Source organism: Pleurodeles waltl, chromosome 2_1 (assembly GCF_031143425.1).
Source record: "Pleurodeles waltl isolate 20211129_DDA chromosome 2_1, aPleWal1.hap1.20221129, whole genome shotgun sequence".
In the NCBI taxonomy this organism is placed as follows: domain Eukaryota; kingdom Metazoa; phylum Chordata; class Amphibia; order Caudata; family Salamandridae; genus Pleurodeles; species Pleurodeles waltl.
In genome coordinates, this window is record NC_090438.1 from 73,001,035 (window position 1) to 73,019,289 (window position 18,255).

At 45.0% G+C, this 18,255-nt stretch overlaps 1 protein-coding gene across 2 annotated transcripts in view; it reads left to right on the forward strand.

Moving 5' to 3' along the window:
* The window catches only part of EDA2R (ectodysplasin A2 receptor), a 104,889-nt gene that overhangs the window by 57,602 nt on the left and 29,032 nt on the right, over positions 1 to 18,255 (forward strand). For both annotated transcript variants that reach the window (XM_069210206.1, XM_069210217.1), the window contains exons 2-4: positions 14,149 to 14,228; positions 15,646 to 15,756; positions 17,066 to 17,244. In XM_069210206.1, the coding sequence (XP_069066307.1) occupies positions 14,181 to 14,228; positions 15,646 to 15,756; positions 17,066 to 17,244 (338 nt within the window). In that variant the 5' untranslated portion in view covers positions 14,149 to 14,180. The remainder of the gene's footprint in view (positions 1 to 14,148; positions 14,229 to 15,645; positions 15,757 to 17,065; positions 17,245 to 18,255) is intronic.

Genomic DNA, 18,255 nt, shown 5'->3' on the forward strand with positions numbered 1-18,255 from the left:
GCTGGTTCACCACTGAACTCCAAGAATCGAAGCCCACCTGCAGGCATCTAGAGAAAAAATGGAGAAACTGCCAAACCATCGAAGACCTCGCCTCCTTCAGAGCCACCACCACCGACGCATAAAGAACGTGAAAAAAACACACTCCGGGAACGCATCAACTACTCCACACACAACACAAATAAACTTTTCATTGTTATCAACAAATTCACCAATCCCCCCTCCAAAGCCACCAGCATCCCCCTGTTACAAGACCTCTGCGACAGACTCAGCACCTTGTTCCACCGCAAGATCAAGGACATCTACAACAGCATCCTCCCGGAGAACTAGCCAAGCATCAGAACATACGATCGACCACCCCCCCCAGAACCCACCCAAACATCCACAGCTGGTCCACCCTCACCACCAAGGAAACAGAAAGCATCATGAACAGCACTCACTCCGGAGCTCCCATGGACCTCTGCCCCCACCATATCTACATCAGAACCAGCACATCCATCGCCCCCAAGCTTTGCAAGACGATGAACTGCTCCATCAACACAGCCACCTTCCTCGAAGACTGGAAACACGCTGAGGTACGCCCACTCCTGAAGAAACCCTCGGCCGACCCATTTGAGCTCAAAAATTTCCAGCCCATTTCTCTGTTACCATACCCGGCCAAAGTACTGGAAAAGGCCATCAACTCACAGCTGTGGAAATTCATCAAGGACAACAACTCACTGGACACCTCCCAGTCTGGGTTCTGCAGCAACCACAGCATGGAGACAGCTCTTCTTGCAGCCACCGATGGCATCCGCACACTCCGCGTTCACACCGCAGCACTCATACTACTGGACCTCTCAGCTGCCTTCGACACCTTATGCACCAGACTCCACGACGCAGGAATCTGTGGAAAAGCCCTGCAATGGATCCACTCTCTGGAAGAACACAGTTAGGCTCCCACTCTACACATCCAAACCTCCAGAAGTCAGCTGCGGAGTTCCTCAGGGATCATCCCTGAGCCCAACACTCTTCAACATATACTTGGCCCCACTTGCAGCTATCGTCAGAGGCCACGGTATGAACACCGTGTCTTACGCCGATGAAACACGACTCATCATATCCCTCACTGAAGACCCGGATGTGGCCAAGAGGAACTTCCACACAGGAATGGAAGCTGTCACCGCCTGGATGAGAGAGAGCTGCCTCCAGCTCAACTCAGATAAGGCCAAGCTCATCATCTTTAGAAACTCCGCCTCAGCCTGGGACGACTCCTGGTGGCCCACATCTCTTAGCGCCCCGCCTTCTCCGACTGAGCACACCCACAACCTAGGAATCATCCTTGACTCCTCCCTATCAATGACCCGACAAGTGAACACCGTCACCTCCTCCTACTGGCACACACTTTGCCAGCTTCAAAAGATTTTCAAATGGATCCCAGCAGTCTGCCACAGGACATTCACCCATTCCTTAGTCACAAGCAAGCTCGACTATGGCAACGCACTCTACGCTGGCACCACAACAAAAAAACATCAGAAAGCTGCAACTCATCCAAAATGCCGCTGCCAGACTCGTCCTGAACCTCCCTGCCAGGAACATATCTCCCAGCACCTGAGGACCCTTAACTGGCTCCCGGTGGAGAAACAAATCATCTTTAAACTACTCACCCACACCTACAAAACCATTGACAACATCAGACAGCTACATTAGCTTTAATACATAGATAAAAACTAACCACTGAATGGTCAGACCAAGAAACATGGAAAGCGCCATCCATATATAGCTCGGGATGGTTAGAAAAAATCCATCTAGAATATGACCAGCCTGGTGCGTTGGTTTATTCATTTATTGGTTCAGCCCTAGGTTTAAAAAACTATCGATCAAAATACTAGTATGTTTGTTCTCAAGATCTTCGGAGTGAAAATTAAAATGAACTAAAAACCGTGTAATTGGCAAATGCTACACTCCCTTCCATAAAGTTCCCCATGGCCTCAAGAAAATTTGATCTCTGACCTGGTGGTCTATAGACTAATAGGCCTTGAAAGGACGAGTTTTGATCCATTTTGCCTAAAATAAAATAAAAAATCATATTTGTATAAGTGAACGCACATTCAGGAGAATACTGTTTAGTTTATGCAAGTAGCCAGGTTGAGGAAGTAACACTTGCTTAAGATCAGCACCTGCAACCAGGTGATGCTGAAATAAACAATTATTACAGAAATGTTTATCCTTAATGTGGTCTAAGGGAAATTTAAACAAATATTAGCCCACGTTGCAAATGTACAGGACATTTACCAAATTTAATGTGACATTGACCTGCAGTCCTAAGTGTCAGTCCACACCTACACCAAATCTTGAGATACATACATGTACTAAATACCTTCAGTATAATGACATCTCCTAATGCAATAAGACAAACTGACCCTAGAAGGTAGTTGTACACTATATCTATGTAGTCACAATTAGATTAAATGCATATCACTCATACCAGTGATTCACACTCATTCAGATGTGTCAATGGCAAAATCTAGACATGGTTCAAATATGCTCACTTTTGGTGTTGGTTTTACTTCATGTAAGGGGCAAAGTCTTTCCAAAACCTATGTCAGAGATGTTATTTCACTATTGGTCTGGAGTTATGCAAAGCAGCACATATTGCTGACTTGCCTTCTTTACTGTATTGTATTGTAGTGTCATTAGTTTGGCCTCAGAGGCCCAAGGCAACTGCAGTCGAACATTATGCATGGTTGGTATCATGTGGGATTAATATGTTGCTGGTTTGGGTCGAGTTCTGGTGTCATGCTTGAGGGCCAATTTCATAGACTTATACACAGGTTAGCCACACTGACCCATATGGATTCTGGGCAAATTTACAAATACACAAAACAGGGTTCCCTAAGGAATAGATGCACAGATTCACATTTTGAGCCTCAACAATGTTACCGTCATCATAATGCCCAAAACGTGAAAAAATAATTTTCAATACTTTATCCAAAGATTCAACATAATTCATGATATAACATCTCTCTGAACATCTTCGTTTCAGAAACTGACCAGGCGATTCAACATTTGACATATATCTTGGAGTCCTATGTGGACATTCAAAGGTTTTACACATAATTTCAATATACCAACTTAAAGGGAGGAGGTAGTTAATGTGAACAGCTCCATATTATTCAGAAACCCTTAATCGTTCTTGTGTCAAAAATTCCTTTTATGTAACCATTCATTATTCAACTTGTCCAGAAAATAGTTGACGTGTTTCGGTCAATCTGTTAAGGTCTCCACATAATGAATTGAAAGGTACAGTGCTTGATATCCTAAAACATATGTAGTTGTGTACACAGTTACCACATGTCTTAAATACATTGGGGGTCATTCTGACCCCGGCGGTCCTTGACCAGGGTCGGCGGGAGCACCGCCAACAGGTTGGCGGTGCCCCGCAGGGCATTCTGACCGTGGCGGTTTGGCCGCGGTCAGAACAGGAAAACAGGCGGTCTCCCGCCGGTTTTCTGCTGCCCTGCTGAATCCTTCATGGCGGCGCAGCTTGCTGCGCCGCCATGGGGATTCAGACACCCCATACCGCCATCCTGTTCTTGGCGGTTGCCCGCCAGGAACAGGATGGCGGTATGGGGTGTCGTGGCATGGGCACTGCAGGGGCCCCCGTAAGAGGGCCCCACAAAGTATTTCAGTGTCTGCTCAGCAGACACTGAAATACGCGACGGGTGCAACTGCACCCGTCGCACCTTCCCACTCCGCCGGCTCCATTCGGCTTCCCTCGTGGGAAGGGGGTTTCCCGCTGGGCTGGCGGGCGGCCTTCTGGCGGTCGCCCGCTAGCCCAGCGGGAAACACAGAATAACCGCAGCGGTCTCCTGACCGCGGTGTGGTATTCTGGAGGCCGCCCGCCAGAGTTAGAATGACCCCCATTGTATTTAATAATCCAACAGGACATTGAACAACCTGTTATCCTCTAATCAGGTACAGTGAGATAACTCATAATACTGTCTCTCCTGTCTAGGAAACATCTCAATGGCACATACACATACCACATCCTCATTGCCCCCCAAACGCTTTACAATATCTACCACCCTAATTTATGACCAGTAGAGCACCCTAATCTGAACATACCACTGGCCTTAAAGCACATCATATAAATCCATATATCCATGTTAATTGCATCAGTCCTACCAAAAGGGACAAACATGATCTTAGGCTCACATTTCCATTTAGGGCAAAAATTGGGGCACAGAAAGACCACTGACTCCCAAATTGTGTGTGAAAAAGGCAGTTTTTTAAAAACATATGTGCATCACAAATAACCACCTGGGCTGAAGCCTTACAAAACTTAAACCTCACTATACATAACAATTCCCCTAACACCTACACCCCCATAAATACCCTCCCTCCCCTTAAACTTTACAGCCACTGTATACCACACGATGTACTGCCCTCCAAAACTTGTAACACTTTAACTCCCCACCCGTTTAACCTTGAACCTGTAAACATGTCTACAGATAAACTTCCTGTGAGGTAGCTTCCTGTTCTGCTCAGTTTCCGATATGAGATTGCTCTGCCCCTCTTTTCCAGCCTGTTTCTCCTATGTCAAACCGCAAAAACCTTCTGTAAAGCCCTGCAAACTTGTGGGCTACCCGCCACCAGGAAAGGCCATAGCTGCCTTGCCTGCTCCCCCTCCCTTTGCCGTTGTACTTCTATGCTTTTATATCCTCAAAGTCCTCATCAGAAACTCCTTAATCTCCAAAAGATATAACCTCATCCCAAAATGGGAGAGATGAACACCATCACTGTGAAAAAACTGCCTTATAACATAATTCTGGATAAGATACCCCACCTAAGCACGTCTCCCTAAAAAAATGCCTCATCTCTCTATTTATTGTACACCGAGCTTTGTCTATCACTGATGATTTATGAACACCTCTCCAAACCTTTCTGAGAACAAATTCCATCCAACAAACAAAACAACCTGCCCACTGCTTTTTGATCTTCTTCAGATCCCTCTTCATCACATGCAGAAGGGATAAACCTTTTTCTTGTACCAAATGAATTTCCCCAGATGAATTAATAAAATGTCTGGACAAACTGCCCCCCTCAGCAAAGCATTGAATAAGGATAACAATTCCCTCCTCTTCATCCCAACTTTCCATCAAACCAGCAGACAGTGGACAAGAAACTGAACCTGGAAAAAAAACTGCAGTTAAATGGATGACTCACCTTGGTGTTCCTCCGCAACCTGCTTGATGATTTGACATAATGCTGAAAACACTGAAGACCACCTAACTCATCTAATTATTCTCTCCCTGGACCAACCCCTCTTCCCTGCCTCAGTTTCTGCCCCAATACGGAACAAATGTGTGCCATAATCTTTGCCCAGGAGGTCTAAACCTAATAGAGCTTTACGCAGCACCCAAAGAAGTTGACAGGAAGTCATGCCTAAAAACTGGGCCCAGAGGCTGACACATGTTGTGTCTTAATCATCTCCCCCATGCTAGGGGGCAGATTTCTTCCTCTTCCTGCACTGGGAGCAATACCATCGCCCCCTGACACCTTTGATCTGTTTTGGAACTATGCAGGTACACTCTTACCCTTTCTGGATGCATAACGACTTCCTCCCAATGCAAACCTTGATTATGCCAAATACCCAAGAGCTCTGACACTCTAAAGGCCCTGAAAAACATCTATAACATTAGTGTGGAAAACAGTGATACTTTATAAGCTGTGTAACAAATCTCCGTTAACTTCCTCACTACCTGCTTTCATGTGTCCAATGTTAAAAGTCTTCTTAATGGCCCCAACTTACCTTTTCTCTCTTGCTCATCATTCTAATATCCTCTTTCTGAGTTCTTCCACCGAAGGCGTGTAGCCCCAGCACAGCTTCCCCATGAATGCAATGCCTGACAATTTTCCAGCTATGGTTATCCTAGACTGCCCTTTGTTAACCAACCACATGATGAGCTGCACCACATCTTCCACCCGCTCCCATCGAGCTGACCTACTACGTGCCCTCGATTGCAGAAACCCTTCCCATGCTTGTGCATATGTCTTCCATGTGGATACTGTCAGTGACTTTGCCACCAGTTGGAGCATTCTTTTTCTCCTATTGACCAAAATTCTGGTGGCATCGGAGTCTTGTCTCCCTCCGCCTCAATGGCCAGTCCATGGAACCTCTCCCACTGTGAACGAGACAAAGCATCCGCAATGTCATTGTCCACTCCTGGCACGTGTCTGGCCTTAAACAGAATGTCATGTTCAGACAAGTGCACACGAATACCCTCAACAGCTTCAACACTTGGGGGTCCCTGGCAGATTGCCCATTTACTACCTGCACCATTGCCATGTTATCGACTCTAAACAGCACTTGTTTGTGTTGTAACCATGGGCCCCGCAAATGTACAGCTACCACTAGGGGAAACAGTTCCAAAAAGGTAATGCTCTGTCCCCCCATTTTCCATGCAGGTGGCCACTCCTCCACACACCATTTTCCCTGCCAATAAAGACCAAACCCCAAACCTCCTGATGCATCCGAAAACATCTGAATGTCCCACTCCATCTCTGTTGTCTGACTTATGGGAATTCCATTGAAAGAATCCAGAAAGAGGCGCCACATACGCAAATCTTCCTTTACTCCAGCCGACAGCCAAATGTAGGGGTGCATCAAAGACAGCCCTGAGAGAGCTAGACCCAAAAGCTTGCAAAAAGCCCTGACCGTCCTCACTACTCTACAAGCAAAGTTTAAATGTCCTAATAAAACCTGACCGTGACCTTTTGTATTGCCAGCATGGCATCCAGTAACAGCTGTATCCCTATTTCCTTGTCCAAGGGAAGGCGTGCCTTCACGATTACGGAGTACAACTCAATGCCCAAAAATAAAGTCATTACTGATGGTCCAACTGTCTTCTCCAGTGCCAATGGCACCCCTACCTCCCCCGTAAGCTCCTGCAAACTTACCCACAATTTCTGGTAGTACACGGAGCCACAGTCTGAGACCATGAAAAAATTGTCGAAATACTGTGTTGTCAGCTTGGGCCCAGTATGCCATATAAACATTGCAAGAATGAGCTGAATGTCTCAAATAGTGCATAGTAGGTGGAGCAACCCACAGGTAATGCTTTATCAGCATACTATTGCCCCCCAAATTGGATACCTAATAACTAGAAATCATAGGGGTGCACCAGTAGCAGCTTGAATGCAGTCTTACTGCCATAAAGGCTGCACACCCTGCTGTTTCAACTAGTACCACATCCACGACTACTGATGAGTAGGAAAGTGACAATACTTCCTCACCTATGAAATCATTCACTAAGGAAGTTTCTGGCGAAGACCTATGTAGGACGAGCCTGTACTGACCTGACTCTTTCTTTGGCACTACACCAATAGAGGAGAGAATCAAGTCGTTCATTGGCCAGCCAGTGAATGGTCCTGCCATTCTCCCTTCTTGGACTTTCTTCGTCAGTTTATCAAGTACCACCTGTGGATTTTTTTTGTTGATTTTAGGTTTTCTGCCAACCCTCTTTCCCTGGGACCCTCATAACCCAACCTGAAATCTTCTTTAAACCCTACAACAATTGTTTGGCCGCTTCTCGCTCTTGGTAGAAATGTACCAATATTCCAGCCTCTCTGCTTTAACCAGAGTAAGAGGCTTTTACTTGAGATCCTTGTGCACCTCTGCCTTCCCTGAAATTCCCACTTCCTAATGACTGCTGCCACTGGTTGGTATTGCTCAATGTCTGTACTTCCCGAGATGACCCAGATGGCCCATAGCAGTGGACCATGACATGTTTGCCCTGGCACTTGGAGCATTCATGCTTGAATTTACAAGGCTCAATCGTGCATAGCCCCTTGTGGAAGTCTCAACGAGAAACCACTGTTCCTTGCTTTTTGTTGACTGCACCCACCCCTCTCCGGGTGGGATGGGCCTGAAAGCGTTGGTATACAATTGATATACCGTCAGCCGTAAAGATAGTTTTATTCAATTTCACTGGGCCCATAGTGTGCTGCCACAAATCAGTGTCAATTTCACCCCATTTTACTTCTGAGTCCACCACCATCCTATCCCTATACTTATCATCGCACTGTGCTCAGGCATTGCCCCCAAAAGAGATTTGGGCTTTGCGGATCACATCCATGTATTTGAAAAGGGCTAAGCTTCTGTTGGGATGTTTTTTCGCAGTAGACCCTGGCATGTATCAAAAATGCCACCATCCAATTCTCAGTGGTCATAGGTACCCTATGGCATTTTGCTCGCTCGTACTCTTCTTCCTTTGAGCTTTCCTTGGCTTGTACTTTCCTATGTGGCAACTTCAACATCTCTACGTACTCCCCCTTCCAAATCTTCACCTTTATTGCGAACATGAGGTGGGCACCTAGTGGTTTTGTTACCCCCAGTTAACTGAGCTTTTTTATCTTTAACTCCTTACTTTCTTTTTTGTCTACCTCTGACATACCGTCATCCTTGTCTGTCCCCGTTGTTGTTACACTGGTGTTCTCAGCATGCTCCACTGATTTATTTGCCAATTCTCCAACCAACTCAGGCCTCTCTGTCTGACTGACCTACTTTAGGGCCCATCCCAGTTATTCCAACTGATTCACTGGTTCCGATCCCTGTGTCCTTGACATATTTTCCATTAAAAAGTTGTATGTCATCTAGAGCCTGCCTGCAACCTATGTCTACCCCCTGTGAGACAAATCTTGAATCCCCCAGTCCCCTGCTGTACTTCTTACCCGGCATCAAGGTTGGCACCATCACCAAAGCGTGACACTTTGCCAGTGAACGGTTCCTGTCCCCGTCAACCAGTCCCTGTGTTGTGTTTGATCCTGTTGTACAACCTGCAACATAGCACTGTGGGAGGCATTAGTTGGACCTCACCCCTGCATTGCATCCTTGTTCCACCTCAACCGGAATGGGGTCCTCCACAATCTCACCTTTTACTGGACTCTCCTCATCATAGTCCAGTTCCTCCGCATCCATAACTTCCTCTTGTACCCACATCCTTTTATGGCAGACCACACCATGGGGCCCCTCAGTCCCCACCATGGGGTTGTTACCTGCTCTCCCCTGGGAGGCCTGCATCATCATACCTCGGGGCACCACATTCTGAACTGCAGGTATAACCAATAACTCACCTTGAGGAGCCATATCAAATAGTGACTTAGCCACCTGACTCCTTACGTTGGATGAGGATTTCCTGGTAGCGATATATACGGCGACCCCCCGCAGTGTGCTCAGTGCCTGGTCCCAAATCGCAGTCCAGCTGGCTGTACAGTGCCATGCCTCTTCTTTCCCCTCAGGGTGTGCAAGGCACACTGTTCTCTCCTGAGTTTGCATAACTGCTGCAATCTGGAGCCTGCAAAAGAAATGGTAAGTCTAGTGGGCAGCACCTGCTACTCCCATCTATATCCTGTCTTCCCAACCCTTTTGGTTGCCGGTTCTGCACTAGCTGCCTATTATCCTTTGACTGTCTAGAGCCACCTTCCCTTTTATATGAGTACACCTTATGTGCTGTTGCCCTGTCCCCTCTGGCAGGCCTACGCCACCTTCATCCTCACTCCAAACTAAATCCATCACTCTCACTGTGGGGAGCCCTCCATGTTGTAAACCCATAGTACTGGCCATCACTTGGTCAAAAACGTGCCCCTCAGCTCTAAATTGCCCTGCAGTCCAACCTTCCTTCTTTCCATAATAACCCAGCAACCCTCTACTGCACGTGTAAGTCCACTGGAGTCCTGGCCAACCAATCCCATAAACCCATGGATACCTCTTGACTAGCACCTCTAAACGCTGGGACTTCCTCATGTAACTCATGCTGCAACTATTCAAGCCCCCTATCTTGCTGCTCATCCTCCATTACCCTCAACCAAGATGACCATCTGCTTTCTTCTTCAGCTCCTCCCCCCTTTTTTGCAAAAGCGGGATTAAATTATCTTCCCCACTGATGTCCCTATCTGTGTTCCTGGTGTAATCACATGTGGGGGAAGGGCCCTGTTGCTCTTTAGAGAGCGCGCTCCAAACAGGGCTCCTTTGTGTTTTTAACCCCTCCGTAGCAGCACCTTCCATATTTTTGCCCTTTGCTCCCCCCTGCTGCTTATACCCAGCAGCCCCTCCCTCACACCACCCTTCCCTCCTGTTTTCTTTTGGGTTGCACCACGTGTAAGCGGGTGGCTCCTTTCACTCACCGCCAGCACCGCTGATATTTTCCTCCTGCCACGTTGCAACGAGAATGCCAGAATCCACACTGCTACTCCTCTGAAGGTGCGCAATGTTGGCTGTGTTGCTGAGCCACATTAAGTCCTTGCTCCAAGCTTCTTCACAAAGGTGCATGGCCTCCTTCACATTCAGCTCCATGGACGACATGCTGCAAGCCATTTGCAGGTAACAAAAAGTGCATTTAAGATAACAGTTGTGCATATCGACTTGCAACCAACCGCTTGCCTAAGCGACTACACTAGGCTATCTGTGACTGCCTCTAGCCTATCATGGCAAACACTCCTGACACTAATTACCACTGACCTAATTTTGTGGGGGCTGCTACAAAGTTAAACACAAAGGCCCTCATAATGATAATGGCGGTAATGACCGCATACCGCTGCGGTGACGGCTGCCAAAACACCATCGCCACAGCTACCTACCGTCCGCCATATTATGACCCAAGCCGGAATTCCGCCAGAAGGCTGGCGGAATTCCGGCTACGGTCAATGCGGTGGACAGCGGTAAGGTGGCAGCAGCGCCACGCCAGTAGACCGCCGCAGACCATATCATGATCCATGATACGGCCTGACAGTGTTCTGCTGGCGGGCGCTGCTGCTGCCAGCAGCGCCATGTCCCGTCTCCTGCCGGAGGACCCCCTGCAAGCAGGTAAGTCAGGTGCTCTGACAGGGGAGGGGGTGGAGGGTGTTGTGTGGGTGTGTGGGGGTATGTGTGTATGTTTCTGTGTGTGGCGTGGGGGATGCCTGTGTGCATGAATGGGTATGAGTGTGCATGTATGTTGTGTTGTGTGAATGCGTGTGTGCTTGTATGTATGTCTGTGTGTGGATGTGTGTGTGAATATATGCATGCGTGGGTAAATGTAGGTATGAGTGTGTATGCGTGTGTATGTTGGTGCGTGTATGTGTGTGTGTGTCAGGGGGGCTCGGGATGGGGATGGTGGGGGAGGACTCTGGGGAGGGGGGTGGGGGAGACCTCTATCAGTGTCAGGGAAGGAATTCCCTGGTACTGATAGTGCCTACCGCCATGGTTTTTGTGGCGGTAAAAAAGCCACGAAAACCATGGTGGTAGATGGGGTCATAATCCCGCGAGTGGGACAGTGACGGCCGCCTGGCTGGAGACTGAAGTCAAACTACCAATGTCATATTTTGGGAAAAAGGTACTGCCAGCCTGTTAGCAGTACGTTTATCCAAAATACCACCGTCCGGCAGGGTCGTTATGAGGGCCAAAATGGTGGGTGGTAGCCCCAAAATGGCACATATATAAGCATTGGGCTACATCCATTACTGGATGTGGCCCAAAGTAGCGCAGTCTACTTGGTCGGTTGTCCTCCAAACCCCCAATTCATGGTATTGGGAAGATCGAAATTTGTGTAACAGATGCAGATTAAATGCGTACTGCAAGCCGTTCATGAAAACTAATCCTTTGCTATTGTGAAAACATAGATGCAGAGTCGCTACAAAATTAAGATGGGGGTGTATTTTAACAGAGATATAGTGCCAGCATAAGTCAAGAAACTCACCTTAAAAGTACCTGGCACGAAAGAGGTTGATAAATGAATCTCCCACGCAAATGAAATGCTTCCCTGTGGCCCAAGGAACATGCACTATATAATATGAATGTAAAAGTGGCCATGATTTTGTAAATTAAAGACATCTCAATATTTATTTATAGTACCTTCCTATCGTGAGCAGACTTACTGCAGTTGGGATGTGTGGGCGGGAAGGAAGCATGGCGGATGCTGCCCGCATGATAATGGAGTTACTTATGTCCAAGGTGGGGGCCACATTGCATTGTGTGATGTGGATGATATCTTGGTACTAGCTTAAGTCAGTCCCGTTATATAAGAGTAAGGTGACACAACCAAAAGTATAAAATAAGAAAATAGCAATATGTTTCATACATCTTCTCCCTATACAACTATATTAAATGGCAGAGAATACTATCACTCCATGGCAAAAAATACTGTTTACAAATACATGGTATATATATATATATATATATATATATATATATATATATATATATATATATATCAATATTTAGGGCATAAAACGTTATGCAGTAGCAAGCTAACGCCATAGAGGCGGACAAACTGTTCACTCTAATGGTGAAAAATCGTTCTCATAATTTTGTTTTGTTCCCAAGTCATAAAAACATATTGTAGTCAGGTTAGGGAATTAACTTTGCATCCATTATCTTAATAATGTTTCTGCACTAAGTCATAGAATAGTTCATGTCCTACATTTACTGCATCGCATATATTTCCATGTAGTTGCATTACCGGATGCAAGCATTGAATCACCCTTTCATTAGACTGTAGATCTCATCTATTTCATTAAGGCCTAAAGAGGCTGCCTTTAATTTATGAATCATGCTGGCTTTGGTAACAGCTAGTTACAATTCTATTGGTCCTCCTTTTGGATCCTGCTCTTTGACAGCCAACACCATCCAATCAGTATCATTAGAAGGAAGCCCCATCTCTTCATAGTGCTAGGCTACTGGTGGCCATTGTAATTGCCATCTAATCCTGAGATCTGTGTTGTGCAATCGTTTTCTTTACCTCCTATATTGTCAGCCCAAAATAACAATTATTACACAGATATATTATAAAATAGATCACATTTCTAGTATTACCATTGTAAAATTCTAACAATGGTGTTATTGAGGGTCAAAATGTAAATAGCTGCATCTGTCTTTAAGGGAACCCCTACTTTATGTTTCTGACGGCCAGAGCAGTGTACCAATCATGTTGCTGCAAAACTATAGCTGCTTTTACCAATGATGTGAAACAAACAGAAGTAAAAGATGCATTTCCATATTTGCATGAACACACACTTTCTCTTAAGGCAAGTAAGAGGCTGATCTGTTCCTTCATTGTGCTTGGTCAGTATATTGGGCCTTGTTTAGAGTTTGACTTATGCATGGCGTCTGCAAAAAAAACAGTGGATTCTGCATCCACCAAACTTGTAGGTTGCCTGCCCCATTTAGAGATGAACAGTGTGCCAGGTGTACATCTGGAGAACCTCAGCTTCTGGAAACTTCTTCCGAAGGACCGTCCTCCAAAGAGCCTTTGGCCAATGTACATCAGAACATCCCCTCTATTTGGGTTGGTCGTTTTGATGTAGATGGTTTCGCTTTGTGGTCTCCAGGGAAGTCCTGGGGACCCAGAAGAGAAAAAATAGGAAATCATCCCTAAGCGCTGTTGAAAAATCACCAGCACATCAGGCATATTTGTTTTTTTTTTTCCAATAAAACATCCTGCTTTGGGGGTTTGTTGTTGCAAAAAAAAAACGTTGGCACTTTGGCATATCAAACATGGTTTCCCTTTGGCAAAGGTTCATTGCTTTCAGCTGAGCAGTGGATGCAGCATCTCTGCTGAAGGCACAAAGGTCCCTCGATCTTACGGTGGGTGGTCTTCTCACAGGGGAGTGGAGACCAAAACCTACTGTGAGGAGGTGCTCCATCAGGTCATCTGCCAAACTCTAAATCAGGCCCTTAGTTTTTAATGTATCCATACCAATTTGAACAAAACATACCTGTAACTTGCATCATCCCCATACCCTTGTTTGCCCCTGGGATCACCAGGCCACTGATACAGTGATCATAGGTTCAGTTCTCCCTACCTAGCACTACCTTATCTTATGTTGTCTGAAAACCTATTGTGTTTAACTTTGGGGAGTGTATTTGTTCCTGCTATAAGGCAAAGATGTTCAGATGGCAACCTCTTCCTCTGTACATCAGCTTCATACAGAATTTGCTTCAATGCCTTGCTTTTATCAAGGGCCCTGTGTTGGCATGTAATGTCCAATTCCTTTGCTGCTTTCAGGAAAGCAATATACCTTCTTTCGTGGCTTAATGTCTTCCACATCATGTCTGACTCCATGTTCTCTGAGCTGCCGAGTTCTTTTCAGTGATAAATTAATCATAACTTCTTCATTTCTTTTTTCAAACAGATTAATCACGAGTAGATGACAAGTGCACCAAGATGGCAGGGAATACGCACTTTTTGCTGCTGGCACTGATTCTTACACAGGTAATTCTGAAAGTTAAGGGAAGTTTTCCTTAAATTAGGTACTTCTTTCGATGCAGGTGTCCTTCACCCATGAAAGAGCTGTGGTGCTTCTTTTGATATTGCTGGTGAAGTCATCTCTGTGGCTATGAAGTTTTTACGTATCTGCCAGGGACTATCTTTATAACCATTGAAAAAAATCATTTTCAGTGTTGTCACTTTGGAGTGGTCCTTGGGGACTGAGTAAAGTACTGACGTAATCTGAGTTTGTGGTCTTAGTGTGTATTAATCATAGTACCAGGCATACTGGGCATCGCTCATTTTTTGACCCACGAATGACGTCACTGAGTTGACCCCTTATCCCATCCTTAGCATCTGTTTGCTCCTCAGGGACAAGAAGGCCAACGAGTGTAAACTGCAGAAAGAGCCCAGGAGCTGCTATCCTTTCTGTTTCTGCTGCTGTTCGTAGCTTCTGTGACCAGGAGCACCAATGGCAGTTCTCTTGGTACCAAAGGACCAACTGGGACTAGCAACTGATAATTATGTCCACTTTGGTCACATAAGATGGACTTATTTGTTTGCGTGCATTGTAATGCAGTGTGTTGCAGCTGGTTAGAGCTTTTGTAGGAGGTGGGTCAGGCACACAGTAGTGACATGAGCAGTTGTACTGCTGAATATTGAGCCCCAAAATATCAACATGTAAGAATATCATGGACAGAATACCAAGGGGCAAAATATTCATAGGTAAGTGCATGTAGGGATGTATAGATTTACCATTCCTTCTTGCACATCTATGTACTTTGAAGATATAGGCAACCAAGGTATAATAAAGGAGTTAGGTATAGAAAATATATGCATTTACTTACTTTTTGATTTGATCTTTTGTCCTTGATATTTGCATGCCTCCATATTCTGGACTCGATTTTATGGTGCACGCTGTACTGGGCAAGTTTAAATATTTTTGAGTTATATAAGAAGGTGCCAAACAATTTGGTAAAATGCAATATCTATCTATCTATCTATCTATCTATCTCTATCTATCAGGATTTATAAAGCGTGGCTAATCACCCGACAGGGTATCCAGGTGCTTGCAGGTCCCGGAGGTTAATTCGAACTCTGGAGTTGTGTGGGGAGGCTGCAAAAAAAAGCAAAGAGAAAGCTGTAAAAACGAGGGAATAGCAAGGCAAAGTCACACAGAAAATGGGGGGAAAAGCAAGGAGAAAGAATTGAAAATGAGGGAAAAGCGAGGAGAATGAACACAAAAACAGGGGGAAAGGAACAGAGAAAGCAGTGGGAATACGAGGAAAGCAAGTAGGAGGCAGTCAGAAAACAGGGAAAAAAGCAAGGCGAAGGCAGGAACAAGACCTATCTATTTATCTGTCTATCTATTTATCTATCAATCATAAAATAATATTTAAAATAACTTACTTGTGTTCAACAGATTTGTCACATCCGATCTAACTCCGATGAGTGTATAGAAAATGAGTTTGCAGATGAGCATGGACAGTGTGTCCCCTGCAAAGAGTGCGGACCTGGCCAGGAGCTTTCTAAGGTTAGTCAGAATTTTTCTCATTGACACCCAGTTTACAATTAAATCAAAATGCATCATCTTCTCTCAGATGACTGCACTTGTCGTTGCAGCAGTCTTGGGAGAAGCAAGGTATGTATGCAGAAGCGAGAGCCCCAGTCACTGGAGATTGACCTATAGTGAACAGCGACAATAGCATTTTTTCAGAAACACAAAACTCCACTTGCAGCCTCATCAATACAAGGTGGAATTAAGCAAAACAAGTCAATCTATAATATAAGAAGGTTAAGAGATGCAAAAGTGGTGTTTGCGGAGAAGTACATTTTTCACATTGTTTATTTTTTTAAATACCCAATGTTTTGTAAGTAAACACCGTTGCAAATATATTAAAAACAGGCCCCAGGATTAGATAACATTTGCAGTGAAACACTTTCCCCTCTCTTCACCACCAAACGTCAGAAAGCCTAGGAAATGTATCTGGATTAGGATGCTTGATAAGGCGCACATTTTAATGAAATGGTACAAACTTGTGCACCAACTTGAGAGCAAATGCACAATATAATACAGAGTTTAGAGCCTGCATACAAGCTCGCTGCCCTTCGAGTCCCATAAAATGGATTCAATACCTGTTCGGACAATCCCGTTTTTGGATGCCCCTTGAAATGCAGGCTGGATTTGTGCTTTTGGGTTCTCTTTGCATACATTATACATTCAGTCTAAGTTAGCCTTCTTTATTTTAACACCATCTTCTGGCATACAATAGTTCATATATTAATAAGCAACAAGTCCCCATGGATATACCATAAGGATTGCCCTTTCGCCCTTATTCCCTGTGATTTGAAAATCTACACGTGTCAACAATTTGTTAATCCGCACCCTAGGCTAGCAGGTGTTTTATTGTTATATTCACTGATGGAGCCCATAGAGAAGCTAAAGGCCCTGTAGCAGAGTTATAGGTGCTAGCTGCAGGTGGGGGTCTATGAAGAGGTATAGTACCTTTAAAAACGAGTCCAGCTCGAGAACAAAGGGCTACAATGCTATTAGAACATTCAACCCACCAAGGGGTGCATCTCCCATGTGAAACAGGGAGGAAGAGAAAGACAAACATTGAATGTTCAGCTGAAAGTCTATTCCAGTTATGGGCCCTCCATCACGTATTGTCTTCAGTAGCGTTCCATATATTCCTGTGCTCGTACATGTGTATATGTTTTCAATTTGTACAGGTAATTTTGGAAAGAACTATGATTCAGTCATCCATGGCTTGTAACATTTCATGTGAATGTGCTTGATACTTTTCTAAGATGTACTTTGTCTCATTTCCATGTTGGTTCAGGAATGTGGCTATGGTGAAGGAGGTGATGCCAGTTGTGTGCCCTGCAGCAGTCGGAGATACAAGAAGGATTGGGGCCACAGCCGATGCATTCCCTGCCTCTCTTGCAGCCTGATAAACCGTAGCCAGAGGTCGAACTGCACAACCCAGGCGGATGCTGTCTGTGGGGAGTGCCTACTGGGGTAAGACAACTGCATTTGTTATAGGACTGTTATCATGCTATACAGGGGGCAAGTAGGAGTCTACAAGTAAAAAGGTAAGGGCGTTGGCTGTCACAAACAGTGAAAATCAAAAAGGCAAGCACACAAAATGTATTGAAATTAAGACGTATCTGAATATATGTGGTATTTATTAAATTTGAGTGTTTGTAGAGCTCAAGATAATGCATTCAGGCGGCTAATAGTGCTTTGCTGGAAACACGGTATTGCTTGTACAAGGAAGGGTTGATCTAGGAGTCTGGGATGTTAGAATGTGGATCGAGCAGAGTCATCGTTTTGTCTTCCCCTCCCTCGGTATTCCTCTGTATTCCACATGCAAAGTTAGAGCCTTGTCAAGGCTTGTGACGGGCGAGTGAGGCACCTGCTTTCCATCAGGTGTCAAATCGTTATGAACATGGACTACTGATGGGAAAAGGATGTAGGTGGGAGACAGACATGAGTGTGAACTTAGGATGGTGATTCCTGGTTGGACTCTAGTCTATTTGGAAATTGTGTGTTTTGTGACCTGTGTGAAATGCTGTCAGATGTAAAAAAAAACACCAGTTGAGGAAATTCCTCAGCTATTGCCCACCTCTTAATCTTTAATCATTTTTCAGAAATCTCCTTAGGACAAACTCACACCCCTGACTGAAGTTCAAACCTACACATCGTTTGTCCCTGTTGGAAATGGGGTCTCTAGTTGGCAGAGGTATACACCCTTGTCCAAGTAGGGACCACAATCCTAGTCATGGTAAATCACACACAATCCAAATGATCCTGTGCCCTCCCTCTAGTAGCTTGGCACTGAGCAGTCAGGCTTAACTTAGAAGACAATGTGTAAAGTATTTGTGCAATAGGTCATGCAATAACAGTGAAAATACCACAAAAATACACCACACAGGTTTAGAAAAATATAGGATATTTATGTGAGTAGATTAATGTAAAAAAAACAAGATTTGATAAGTAAAAGTTTTAATATCACTTTTGCAATGATAA